Source organism: Spermophilus citellus (genome assembly GCF_964194105.1).
Source record: "Spermophilus citellus genome assembly, chromosome: 6".
Taxonomy (NCBI): Eukaryota; Metazoa; Chordata; class Mammalia; order Rodentia; family Sciuridae; genus Spermophilus; species Spermophilus citellus.
The window spans coordinates 148,513,109-148,527,661 of record NC_138187.1 but is presented as its reverse complement, the minus strand read 5'-3'; the positions used below and the strand labels follow the sequence as shown (position 1 = coordinate 148,527,661).

At 38.4% G+C, this 14,553-nt stretch overlaps 1 protein-coding gene across 1 annotated transcript in view; it reads left to right on the top strand.

Annotated features, from left to right (window-relative positions):
* Positions 1 to 14,553, top strand: part of HMCN1 (hemicentin 1) — a 415,431-nt gene that overhangs the window by 378,078 nt on the left and 22,800 nt on the right. The window contains exons 87-97 of the mRNA XM_081299050.1: positions 397 to 666; positions 1,198 to 1,368; positions 1,503 to 1,673; positions 7,136 to 7,306; positions 7,508 to 7,678; positions 8,133 to 8,303; positions 8,458 to 8,628; positions 10,632 to 10,781; positions 12,059 to 12,196; positions 12,916 to 13,037; positions 13,388 to 13,625. Coding sequence (XP_081155176.1) covers positions 397 to 666; positions 1,198 to 1,368; positions 1,503 to 1,673; positions 7,136 to 7,306; positions 7,508 to 7,678; positions 8,133 to 8,303; positions 8,458 to 8,628; positions 10,632 to 10,781; positions 12,059 to 12,196; positions 12,916 to 13,037; positions 13,388 to 13,625 — 1,944 coding nt within the window. The remainder of the gene's footprint in view (positions 1 to 396; positions 667 to 1,197; positions 1,369 to 1,502; positions 1,674 to 7,135; positions 7,307 to 7,507; positions 7,679 to 8,132; positions 8,304 to 8,457; positions 8,629 to 10,631; positions 10,782 to 12,058; positions 12,197 to 12,915; positions 13,038 to 13,387; positions 13,626 to 14,553) is intronic.

Genomic DNA, 14,553 nt, shown 5'->3' with positions numbered 1-14,553 from the left:
GGAATAGACAACAACAGCAATAGTAACTATGATTACGGTGTGCTTACTCTGTTTAAAATTTATACTTAGTCATCTTAATGGACTCTAACAGCAATCTTCTAAAGTAGGCACAAATTTTAAGGACAGAGACTCACAGAGTAGTGAGGAATCAAAGCAAAAGTTGAATTAGAAAGCATCACTGAAGAGGCCATGCTCTAGGCTAACCTACTGGAGGATTTTAAATTCTTGACACTTAAAAATTCTCAAACTCCTTTTTTTTTTTATGATTGTCAGTTAAACCTATAACCTTAGGCTTGGGAAGCAACAGTGTTTTATCAATGAATCAGCCTAATTTTTTTCATAATAATGTTACCATGTTGTCTATGATGAAATGTTAACGGTATGTACTTTACACAGGTCCTCCTGTTATTACTCTTGAACCAGTGGAAACGATTATTAATGCTGGTGGCAAAGTCACATTGGATTGTCAGGCAACTGGAGAACCTCATCCAACTGTTACATGGTCCAGACAAGGGCACACCATCCTCTGGGATGACCGAATTCGTGTGTTGCCCAACAACTCATTACATATTGCAGCCGCTCAGAAAGAAGATACTTCTGAATATGAATGTGTCGCTCGTAACTTAATGGGTTCTGTGCTTGTCAGAGTGCCTATCATAGTCCAGGGTGAGTGTGACTAGGGGGATATTCATATTAAACAGTACCTGCAGCAACTCAAATCATAAAAATTATCTTGCATCTTGGTCTGAATCTCTTTAATGGTAAGACATTTCTAGATGGGCATAGAACAAAATCACATTACAGTTTAAGACTGAAGAGAAAACTATACAGATTATTTCAAAATGCCAAGTGAATGATTCAAAAAAATCCCAAACTAAATTTTTTATTCAAAACTTAGTCAAATAGATTCTCAGAAATCAATATTGATTATATATTTTAGAATGATACATACTCAAAAGGTAAACAGTATATAAACGTCATGGTCTCTAACTTCCAGCAGCTCAGACCTGAGAGAGAATGCTAATGAACTGAAGTTCTTCTCTCATTCCTAGATACTAGATTTACCTTAAAGGAAAGCTTCCATAAGCCATTCTTCAACAATCATAGATTCAGCTCTACACCCAGTATACAACTTAAGTCTGATTTACAATTCTGGATGTAAAAACGCTGAGACAAAGTTCAATGTTTTGCTTGCAGTTCATGGTGGATTTTCCCCATGGTCTGCCTGGAGATCCTGCAGTGTCACCTGTGGAAAAGGCATCCAGAAGAGGAGTCGACTCTGCAACAACCCGCTTCCAGCCAATGGTGGGAAGTCGTGCCAAGGGTCAGATTCAGAAATGCGAAATTGTCAAAATAGGCCATGTCCAGGTACAGTTCTGCCTTCGGTTGATAGGCATGTGCTTAATAGATACGACTTCCATTCTCTGCCTGTAGACTACCTCAGTAAAATAAGCATTTTAATTGAAATGTAACTCATGGCATAATGGTTCACCTTTGTGCAGTGGATGGTCACTGGTCAGAATGGAGTCTCTGGGAAGAATGCACAAAGAACTGTGGACGCGGCAACCGAACGAGGACCAGAACTTGCAATAACCCATCAGCTCAGCACGGTGGGCGTCCATGTGAGGGGAATGCTATGGAAATAATTATGTGCAACATTAAGCCTTGCCCAGGTAATAATCCATCAGTAATATTAGGATATCCAAAACTCTTACATTTGAATTTTTATAAAAGCATTACAGTCTCCTTTTTGTGCAAAGATGTTATGACCTTCACCTTTGAGGACAAATTTATGCTCTCTGTTCTTGGTTCTGGTTCATGGATAAACCTGTGAAGGACATTAATCAATGTTAAGTAAAATATCTGATTTAATGGAACGTGAAAAAGGCTCTTCACTGCGGAGTACTTTTTTAATCATGTAGAGAAAACTTAAATATTTACAAAGTCATAAAACCTTAGAGCTGATGAGGACTTCGGGTAGCATCTATTCCAACTATCCAGTTGAGGTGAGAATAGTGAGCCTAGAGAGGTCAAAGCCTTCCTTAGAAACACACCATTGGTGAGGGGTAAAATTCTAGTAACTCCCATTCACTAATACTCGGAACATGATAGGCCCAAGCTAGGTACTTTCTGTGCAGGTTGTTATTGACTTGGTATTTCAGGGCTCTTTCTGATTGAAGTGACAGAAATCAAACTAACTTCAGGAGAAAACTCTTCTTTCAGGGATGATTGAATGCAAGGACTTGGCTAATGGTTTTATTAGTGTGTTTTCCATCTCTCCTCTCTGCTTTCCTCTCTTTGGCTTTATTCTCCAAAACACTGTTTCCATGGGTGGGGGAAAAAAATGACTGTTGGCAGCTACTGGCTCATAGTTTTGGATCTAAAGTCTCAGAAAGAGTTCCTCAGTCTCTCAGAATTCATATCAGCCTCGGAGGAAGAAGCCTGTTTGTGACTGGTTTTGTTACATGCTTATGTATGAACTCAACTGAGTTCAGAAGGATATTCTGATAAGCAGCTTGGTGACGTGGCCCTCCACCTTGTCCGGCTGCCACAGAGAAATCACATGGAATACAGGGGAGGCTATTCATTCTTTCATTCATCTAGTCAATATGTATTTACTGAGCACCTGCTCTGTGTTCAGGTACTGTTCTAATTGCTAGAATTAGAACTATAGATAGACAGTATCATTCAAATACTGAAAGTATCATGAACAAACTCAAGGAGTTGAAGTAAGGGATCACAATGGAGAAATACGCCGTAGCTAGGACAGTCAAAGGGATATGGACTAATCCAAAGGAGACAGGTATCCAGCATGTTGGGTACTGCATTCTATTTTGACAATAAGGAAAGACTCAAAAAGTAATGTTAAGTAATTTGTTAAGGTTACAAAGCTAGTAAAAAGTGAATCACCCACCATTACGTGCAACTCTAATGTGGGGAAAGAAAGTCAATCAAGGATATGAACAGAAGTTGATTTGATTCACAAGCCTGTTTTCTGGGATCCTGGGCATTTTTGTTTGCAGTGAGAACTTCTGTTAGATTTTAAAAATGAAACACTGTCCTGAAATCTTAAACAAAATGAACCAAAAGCCAAGGATTTGTTTTGGTCTTAAAGAATGAAAACACGAAATATAATAGCATTATGTTATAAAGTAAAAAGAGCCAGAAATACCTGATTAGAGAAATTTTCATACTCTTTTTCGGCCATAACTATATAATGAAAAACTAAATGATATTTGTAAATATGCTAAAATACAGGTCAGCTTTTTCTCTTGGGATTGAGTAGCTTCCCCTTCTCACCAATGCACAGATAGCCTAAGACTATCTTCTCATTTGCTGGGTACGGGGTGGGGGGGGGAATGGATGTAAAAATCTTAGGCACGTAAGAGGTTTGATTTTAGTGTGAATTTATTTTCAAAAATGTCAAACTTAAAGGAAAGCTGAAACAATAGCATAAAGAACTACTATGTTACTCTTACCCAGATTCACCGATTATTTGTGTTTTCCTAAAATAACCCTGTTCTTTTTCATAGGCTTAGTAAAGTTATCAAAATTGGTAAATGTAACACAGATGCAAGAATATTACTTAATATCATTATCTCTTCCCAATATCCAATATTAGAATAGTACACATTCTAATATTGCCAATTGTTCCAGCAAATTCCTCATCACTCTTTTCTTCTTGTTTCTACTCTAAGATCCAATCCAGGATCACACTTACGTATTTGTCTTGTCTCTTTAGTCTTTTTTTAACTGGAACAATTCCTATCTCTCATTGTGTTTCATGACCTTGATAATTTTGAAGTGTACAAGCCAATCATATGACGATGAGGAGGAGGACGATGATGCAGTACTAGGGATTGAACTCAGGACCTCATGCATGCTAGACAATGGCTCTATCACTGAGCTATATACCTAGCCCTTTTTGAAATAAAATTTTAAATTGCCCAAGTTGCTCAAAGTGATGTCAGATTTACCATCCTCCTACTTCAGCCTCTTGAGTAGCTGGGATTGCAGGTATGCACCACCATACCAGGGGTTAGGCTCATCATTTTATAGAACAGTTTTAACTTGCATTTGTCTGATAATTCCTTATGACTACATTTTGGTAAGGACACCATAGAAGTGGTTTTGTGTCCTCCTTTCAGAAAGCATATGATGTCAGTTCGCCCTGACTGGCTTTGCTCCTTGTTTAAGGTGGTACCTGCTGCTATATAGTCACTATTTTTACCTTTATAACTAAATAAAAAGTACGCTTTAGGGAACTTTGAGATCATATATACATGATTTCACCACCAGTTCTAGCATTCATATTATGATTCTTATTTGAATCATCATTTCTGTGATCTCTTCAAACAACAATTTTCTAACTCCATCATGTCTTCTGCATCTGTTATTGATTCTGCATTGTAAATAACTTTATCCTTGTTATTTCTTTATTTCCTGATTATATCAGTAGGGACTTGTATAATTCAGTAGTGATACTCAGGTATCATTTAATGGTTTATCATCATTGTTACCATTGTTTATCGTGGTGGCTCAAAATATCCTGGGTTCACTTAGTGGAGGCAAACCTCTTCAGTCTAGGTTGAGTGTTCTTTTGAGATGTCCCCATGATTCTTGGAGTACTTCTTTCATTCTGGGTGCAAGTAGATATTTCAAACTTGTATGTTTTTCTCCCAGTTAAGAGTACAATATTTTTAAGTTGCCAATCCTCTCTCCAAAAAAAAAAAAAAAAGATTGATATCATCTGAGGTGGGCAGACTTCACCATTTGCAAATGATTGCATTTTATATATTTATAGTGATATTATATATGCATATAGTTACAGATTTATTAGAGAATGAGCATTTTTTAAGTGTCTTCATGAAAAGTATGAAGAGCTTCGAGTGACAATCAAAATAGCTTATAACTCACACAGTTCTTACTTTATATCCTATACTTTCCAATCACTTTTCCTCTATAAACTCATCATTTCTCACCCTGCCCCTAATAAGGTAAGCTCTTTTATAGTCCACATATTGCAGATGATGGAACTAGGCACATTGAGGCCAAGTCACTTGTGTGCAGTTGTACAGCCAGAAAGAGCAGAGCATATCCTCAGACCCTGGATGTCTCCCCCACAGTCCTTGCTCCCAGCTCTGGGATCAAGTGATCTTCTATAATCAGAATTACAACCAAATGGAGCAACAAGTTCAGTTATTATATTTTGCATTTTTCTCATATAGTACTTCCTCTGTAGTTGTATCTTATTGGTTCGTTGTTTTTCTTTTTTCAATATCATCCAGATATCATGATCTTTCATGCCTTTGATTTTTTTTTTATCATTCCATTCCTATAAAAGAAACATTTCAACCCTACCACATTTTGTGTCATGAAGGTCAGTTCTGTTTAGGGCTTCCTGTACTTTATAAAAATAAAAAATAAAGGACATGAAGGTCCTCATGTGAAAACATCTAGTTATATGTAGTAGAAACCCAACAGATACTAAGTGATAAATGTCATTCATCTATAATCCAATAAAGAAGTCCATCTATGCTTTTATATTGCCAGAGGTTTGAGCTTTGGTTAACCAACAGCCTTGAAAATAGAATATGGTACAATAATTAGAACTGTAGAATTTTTGAAATTATAGTGGACATATAACTGTTATGAGCATCTACAATCTGACTTAATACAGAAATAATTTCAAATAACATCTGCACCTATTTAAAGACTTTTTTCTTCTTTTATATTTTGTCAATAGTTTCTTAGTGCAAAATCTTGACTAAAATAGAATTCTGTGTCTATGTCTGCATGGTTCTACAAAGCATAAATAGTCAACTAATCAAAAAATCAGTTAATTAGGGCTGGAGTTGTGGCTCAGTGGCAGAGTGCTTGCCGAGCACATGTGTGACACTAGGTTCGATCCTTAGCACCACATAAAAAACCTACTTTTTTGTCTTATTTATTTTTTTTAAAAATCAGTTATAAAAGATACATTTTTAAATATTTTCTAAACAAAGCAGATAAATAATGATCTCATTACTTCATTTTCACTTTATTGGTGTCTCACAGGTTGTGTTCAGGGGTTATTTAGGTGCAGACCTTAATGACCCTATTCTGGTTCATATCTTGGTTAAATGGATAACCAAAGAAAAACACTTTAAAACCTCCATATCTAGAAAGTTTCTTAAGCGAAAACATGACCTGATGCTGACTTCTCCCTCCAAGAAGCCATAGTGCTGATTCTCAGCCTGTGCACCTGGTGGGAAACACAGTTGCTCCCGTCCTTGTGGTCAGATGCTGTAATATGTTAGTTACCAAAAGGAAAGCCTTAATATTACTTCTTGGAAACTACTGGTCAGATTTTTTTTTCTGTTGTTAGGAAGCAGGTGAGTGTGTTATTCATAACTTTTAATTCATGAACATTATGTAATGGAGAAAAATTTTCAAAAGAGTTCCAACAGTTCACACTACACATTGAATGCTCCCAGTACATGTGTAGGAACAAAGCTGTATCAGGCTTAAAGATGTAGTGTCACAGTCTGGGGGTCCAGATTATCACTGCTGAGATACTCATAGTATCTAGAACCACATTTAGATCTGTTACACACACTTGTTTCTAAGCTTCTACTTTATTCTGTTTTCCCTAGAGCACCAAGAGTAGACAAATACTTAGCTAGGGTTTCCACACTCGGGTTGTGTTTATATATGGTAGTGTGATTAAATTTAATTTTAATAAAATATCCCCATTTGGATAATCTTAAGCATTTATTTTGGCATGAGGTAGGCCTTCTGAATTTCCTTAGATACAAATTCCTCTGAAAATCTAAGCAGAAGGAGAAAATAATATCATCTGTAATGTTTCCTTTGGTTCAGTTTCCAATGTTTTCGATTATGAGCTAATCAGTTCATTCCAGAATCTACTTATTTGTATAGTTTTGTTTTCTTAGGTTTCTCTAAATTTTTAAAATATTTATTTTAAAGTTTTTTATTTTATTTTTATGTGGTACTGAGGTTCAAACCCAGTGCCTCGCACGTGTTAGGCGAGCACTCTACCGCTGAGCCACAACCCCAGTGCCTGTTTGTGTTTTTGTTTTGTTAACAAACATGGTTCCACGACTTGAAACTCTGTCTCTTGGGGTTTTTGTAGTTCATGGAGTGTGGAGTGCTTGGCAGCTGTGGAGTGCATGCAGCGAAAGCTGTGGAAAAGGGACCCAGACAAGAATGAGGCTTTGTAATGACCCACCACCATCGTTTGGTGGATCCTACTGCAATGGAGCAGAAACACAGATGCAAGTTTGCAATGAAAGACACTGTCCAAGTAAGAGAAATACACTGTTCATACCTTCAGTTAACTAACATCATCTTCTCTAGGTCGTGTGCCAGTGATAATCTATTCCATTTGGACTGTGCCCACAAGGGCATCCCTCAACCTAACATGCCCAGGGTTTAACCTCATCTCCTTTTTAGCCCTATCCTGTTTGGGTGGGAACCAAACTCTTGTGTTTTTCTCTCGATGCAGTCGATGGCAAGTGGACAAGTTGGTCCAGCTGGAGTGCCTGTACCGTGTCCTGTGGAGGAGGTGCCAGACAGAGAACAAGGGACTGCTCTGACCCTGTCCCCCAGTACGGAGGAAGCAAATGTGAAGGGAGTGATATCCAGAGTGATTTTTGCAATAGTGACCCTTGTCCAAGTGAGTGTTGGAAACAGTGAGTCAACATTATACTTTCTTAAAGCTTCATGATGACCTGAATCCCTCTGAATTACAATATGTGTCACTTGGTCCTTCAGCCTTTGGTTTAGGATGTCAGAATGTTGTGTGCTTACAGTTCCCTGAATATTACAGCCTGAGCACACCAAGAGCAAGACCCTGTCTCATTTCTGCCTTTCTAGTTCCTGGGGTATTTTAAGTACAACATACAGTAAATAGATGTTAAATGGAATTGCAAAATCACTAGAGGATATACCCCATTTCTAGACAAAGCAACAGCCACCCCATCTGCCTTTGGAAGTTGCCCATTCATAGATTTATGCGTTTTTTTGGTGTGTTTCTTAGAGATTTTTCCACATGTTGTGGATGAATGTCATTGTTTAACACTTCTTATTTTTAGAGCTCTGTTTTTATGTCATATTATTCCATGTTGTAGCCCATGGTAACTGGAGTCCTTGGAGTGGCTGGGGAACGTGCAGCCGGACGTGTAATGGAGGGCAGACGCGGAGGTTCCGCACCTGCGATAACCCACGTCCCTCCAATGGAGGAAGAGCGTGTGTGGGGCCAGACACACAGATCCAGAGATGCAGCACGGATATGTGTCCTGGTGAGCTTCTCCTGACAATGGAAGGAGGGAAGCATTTTGTTTAGTGCTCATTGTCACAGCCCCATAATTAAAATAAAAGTTAAATGGGAAGAAAAACCAGCTGTAGATTTTAATACCCATTTGTTACTGTTAACCATTCTGTTCTTGCTCACAGTGGATGGAAATTGGGGAAGCTGGCAGAGCTGGAGCCACTGTTCTGCCTCCTGTGGAGGAGGTGAAAAGACTCGGAACCGGCTGTGTGACAGTCCAATGCCATCTAAGGGTGGCCGTTCCTGTCCAGGAGATGCTACTCAGGTGTCCAGATGCAATACACAAGCATGTCCAGGTAAGTAACTAGGTTGGATTTGGGTGGGGCCATTGGCAGCACATTTTGTGAAAATCAGAAACAGGTGCCACTCTGAGCCCCACAGTTTACAAAACAGAGCCAAGTCTGAAAGGAGTAAGTAGAAAAACACTGTGCTTTCCGCCTAGAAGTGCTTGTGGCTGGGTTTTAGCCTCTGACTGCTGCCTTCCAGGCTTCGTTATAAAAGGCTACAGTTTGCACAGGCCAAATGAGAGTCCTGAGCTTGACAAGTCAAATGGTGAAGGGGAGAGTAAAGAAAGTTCTCTTAAGTTTGCTTTAGAAATAAAAGGTCCCTGAAAAATCAAGAAAGCCCAGTTGGCAGAGTGAGCATGGTTCACGAGGAAAGATTGGTAGGACCTGGGCAAGCTAAGAGAACGAGTGTCCGCCTGTCAGCTGCTCTGCATATCAGGTGGATTTGGAGGCTCCCTTCTGAGACATGACAACAGTCTGGTTTGGGGTGAAGTATTTTGTGGCTCAGGCAACAGGGAAATCTGGACCGGTGCACAGTCGGGGCTACGGAGTCCAGCAGAAGTTTCATGGACCCATCTAGGTGGTAAGAACTAGAAGACAACTGTTGAGTGTAGGGACTCAAGTTTCTCGGTGGGACTAGAGAACTAGGCATATGTGACAGCTCCTTCCCTGTCATTCCTGTTGGATAGGACCGCGGACAAGATCCAAGTTGGCCTACCAGGTTCCAACTGGCCCCTCTCCTTACCTTCTTGCATTAGCCTGCAGCATGGTCCCCTTTGCCTCTTTTGGTTTCTCAGATATAGCAGTCCCCACCCCACCCTCTCAAAGGGTCACGCATGTCCTTCTCCTGTCCTGGTTAAGATCTACATTTTCTTTAGATATCCACTAAGAATTTTTCTTCCTTCTCAGACCTCCCAGAGTCGTAGATACCATGAACACAGTACATTTCCACTTCATGTTTATTTATGGAATTCCAATGTACATCCATCTCCCCTTTTCATACATAAGCTCTATGGAAGCAAGCATCCTTTTCTTTTACATTTTTGCCTTCAATACTTGAACAAACTGATGAATTTCTGAATGTAAAGACTGAATCAACAAAAAGAAATGTTTTCTGTCACTAAGAATCAAATGCCTAATTTGATTGTTTTACTCAAAGTGGAGTTGAACAGCATTTTATTGAGATAACAGTATATAAAATACCTAGTGGTAGCTTTAAAATGTATTCAGGTAATACATTATAATGAATATTTATGAACTTTATTACCAGTTTTTTTCCCCAATGTTTCCTGTCTTGTTAAAGCATAGGATTCACCTAAAAAGTATCCATTAATCATCTGTTTTGTTCTAGTAATCAGTAATTTTATTGAACAACAGAAAGAAGACATGAAAAACAACAGGTTTTAAGGCCAAGTAGATAATGTGTTTGAATCCTTATTGTACAGCTTTGTAATAATGGGAAAGTTACTTGATGTCTCTGAACTTTTTTTTTTTTCCGGAATCTGCAAACTGTAGCTATTTAAAGCTACCTTAGAGGATGTAGAAAGGATGAGAAGAGTTAACGTGTATTATGTTATTTGTGTGCATGACCTTCTTAGTAAACTGATTGTCATAATTAGCAAACACACACTTTATTTTGCTTGTTGGAGTGAGTGTTGATTTTCTTTGGCTTCGGAAATAATACTGTGATGTACATAGATTGAAAAGACCCTAGATTTATGGGGGACAATGGGTGTTACATGAAAAAAGAATTTTTAATAGACTTTATTCATTTTTATGTGGTGCTGAGGATTGAACTCAGTGCCTCACACATGTGAGGCAAGCACTCTGCCACTGAGCCATAGTCCCAGCCCAAGAAGAATTATTCATTCCACTTTTGAATTCAGATGTCATATGACCTCTTTGAAGTTTGAGAGAAAATTTGTAGCATCTCTGAGCATTGGCTTTCTTTCCTCCCATGTCATGTTTGTGAAATTGCTTCCTTAATCCAGGAATGTTTTTAATTCCCCCATTAGGTGGGCCCCAGCGCGCCAGAGGAAGTGTTATTGGAAATATTAATGATGTTGAATTTGGAATTGCTTTCCTTAATGCCACAGTAACTGACAGTCCCAAATCTAATACTAGAATAATACAAGCCACAATTACCAATGTGCCCCGTAGTCTTGGTAAGTCTTTCATATACTTCTTTATCAGTTTTATTTTTTTTAATTTTTCATTGCTTTATTCGCATTTTTTCTCTTAACTGTTTCTGTAAAAAGTTTGAGTTCATTATTTTTTGCATTACAATTCTTAATACACTTTTATACCACAATTTATCATTATCTCTGTATATAACATATGTTGACACCAAATTCACATCTTCATACATGTATTTTGTACAACAATGAGGATCTCCTTCCACCATCCATGCAATTCCCCTTCTCCCTCCCTACCCCATTTTAAGTCACCCCCCCTTAGAGAGGACATTTGGCATTTGTTTTGGGGGGACATTGGCTAACTTCACTTAGCATAATCTGCTCTAATGCCATCCATTTCCCTGCAAATGCCATGATCTTATTATTTTTTAGTGCTGAGTCATATTCCATTGTGTATAAATGCCACATTTTTTTTTTATCCATTCATCCACTGAAGGACATCTAGGTTGGCTCCACAGTTTATAGTAGCAGAATTCACAATAGCTAAACATTGATGTGGCTGTGACCCTGAAGTACGCTGTTTTTAGGTCCTTTGGGTGTAGTCCAGGAGGAATAGCTGGGTCAAATGGTGGTTCCGTTCCCAGCTTTCCAAATTGGCTGCACCAATTTGCAGTCCCACCAGCAGTGTATAAGTGTACCTTTTTCCCTGCATCCTCACCAGCACTTGTTGTTTGTCTTCATAATGGCTGCCATTATTACTGGAGTGAGATGGTATAATAAGATGCCTATAGCAGAAGAATTAAAACCAAGAATCAACAAATGGGATGAATTCAAACTAAAACATTTTTTTCTCAGCAAAAGAATCTGAGATGAATGGGGAGCCTACATCCTGGGAACAAATTTTTACCCCTCACACATCAGATAGAGCGCTAATCTCTAGGGTATATAAAGAACTCAAAAAGCTAAACACCAAAAAAAAAAACCAAATAACCCAATCAATAATTGGGCCAAGGACCTGAACAGACACTTCTCAGAAGAGGATATACAATCAACCAACAAATATACAAAAAAATGCTCATCATCCCTAGCAATCAGAAATGAAATTAAAACTACTCTAAGATATTTATATAATTTCTGGATTTTGCTACCACTAAATCAATAGCATAATAGAGGGCTTTTAAAACCCTATTTCAATGGTGAAGTGCTGGACATGTTTTTTGTTATTCAGCCTTGTTTAGTATTCATCCTTGTGAATAACCTATGAAAATAATAATAATTAACAGTAAATATTTTTGCTTTTTCTTTAGGTCCAGCAATGAGAAAGATAGTTTCTATTCTAAATCCCATTTATTGGACAACAGCAAAGGAAATAGGAGAAGCAGTCAATGGCTTTACCCTCACCAATGCAGTCTTCAAAAGAGAAACCCAAGTAGAATTTGCAACTGGTTAGTGTCAACTGAACTCAATAATCCATTACTATAAAAAATGATGGCCCTAAAGATTGGTGGTTAAGAAAAATGCATGTTTCCACAGAGTCATTAAGTTTTTGATGCAATCTCATCATAAATAATATAAATGCAATTTTGTATTTGTGTGTGAATAAATATTAGCATGAGATCTATAAGAGGCGAGGGGTTCTCAAACAGTATTGTAATTTTTATACAGCCTCTCCAAGGTTGGTCAGCCTCAGTAACAATGACCTTTAAGAGGGAAGGGGGGAGGATGGTCTCTCTTTAATCAGCATTTAATTATCCCAAAAGACAAGTGAGTCTTTCCGTGGCCATCTGCTTATTAAGATACCATCTTCCTACTCTGAAGTACTGGAAAGAAGCCCTACATCAGACTTGTGGTCTTTGCCTTTCAGCCTGGTGAAGCTGCCAGCCCATCTCACAGGCGGTCCATTTCATACAAGTGCTTTGATATTGCCCATGAGCTTTAAGTGGAGAATTATGCTTCCCATAATCATTATGCTTTATTTTTGCTACATAGAAATTTTTAGGAGAAACTCCATTCAGGAAATCTGACTTTTCAATTGGGAAGCCGAGTGCCAAGTTTATTCTCTTTGTTGATTCAAGTTTGAACCCCAGCAACATAGCTGAACTGTTCTGTGCTTACACAAGCCATATGTGTTTTGCTGTAAGAATGGATGCATTGTATTTCCCAGGAGAAATCTTGCGGATGACTCATATTGCCCGGGGCTTGGATTCCGATGGTGCTTTGCTTCTGGACATCGTGGTGAGTGGCTATGTCCTGCAACTTCAGTCACCTGCAGAAGTCAACGTGAAGGTAAATGACAAATTTTCTCCACTGTTTGTTAGAGTCTGGGTCGATACCTATAGGGAGAGCAGAGAACTTGTGTCCTTTCTCTTATTCACTTTGGAGAGTAAACGTGTCAACCACCGAGGTTATAAATGATTATCTGGTCTCTGTTTAAAATCGTGGACAAGCCTTAGAAATTCAGTTTTTATTGCCCTGCTGATCAAGATCACTCCTATGTTGGTTTAAGCCATTTGTTTAATTTTCTTCAGGCAAAGATAATAGTTAATTGTTGCATAAAAATTAGTGTGTAGCATCCATTAAAGAAAAAAATATATTGTGAGCCATATTGATCTTCAAATTCGAATTATTTTCCTTAGGATTACACAGAGGATTACATTCAGACAGGCCCTGGGCAGCTCTATGCCTACTCAACACGGCTCTTCACCCTCGATGGCATCAGTGTCCCCTATATGTGGAACCACACCGTTTTCTACGATCAAGCGCAGGGAAGAATGCCTTTCTTGGTAGAAACCCTTCATGCATCCTCTGTGGAATCTGACTATAACCACTTAGAAGAGACATTGGGTTTCAAGATTCAGGCTTCAATTTCCAAAGGTAATTTGATTAAAGGAAAGTCCATATCTCCATGTCACCTAGTCCTAATTATATCGATGCCATTAAAAATGAAGATGTGAAGGCTTTGACCTTACATGGTGATATCAGGCTTTTCATGTGTGTTATGTGTTTTGTTGGAGGTAAAACCTGTGGTATAGCCAATCCAACTGAAGTTGGAGGAATAAAGTCCATTGGTTATTGTTCTCAACCTTTTATTAGTCTAGGAACTTCTAAAATTCCTAAAATATCTAAACGTATTTCTTCAAAATACCATTCAAAAAAGTTTCCATATATTAAAAGCAGGTTTTAGAAACTCTATAGCAATAATCAGAATTTCGACTGTCATTTCTTGTTCCTGGAGCTGACACTTTTTGAACTGCTTTCCATTTTCCAAGCACTGCTCTCGGATAGGTGGTTTTTTGATGCATTTGTTCCCCAAGATTTCCTTTTCAGTCATAGAAGCCCCAACAGCAATTAGTGTTCCATATCCTGTGGGGTCTTGAGGCCGGGAGATGCTTGTGTGCGGTTAAGTTATAGACACGAAATGTTTGCGTAACTTTAGCTTTGCACCAAGGCTTCATGAGTACACTTAAAGCACACACAAGGTCAATATGAATGCTTTTGCTTTGGGCTGACTTTCCTAAAACACAGCCAAGTAGATTTTAAATAACAGTGCAAGAAAAAAAAAAAAACGCCAAATAACAGAAAAAGCAAAATTCATCTTTACAAGTTACTCTTGCTTTTATCAGTTGTCCCCATGACCATTTTCTTCTTCATCTATCAGAACTGCTTCGTCAAGTTTTGAGATCATAATCATTGGAAAATATGAGTTCACATTTTTTTCAGATAATCAGATTTGTGAGTAGCATGGCCACTAACACCTAGGGCCCCACACCTTCACAACCCACAGCAGCACTGATCTCTCATT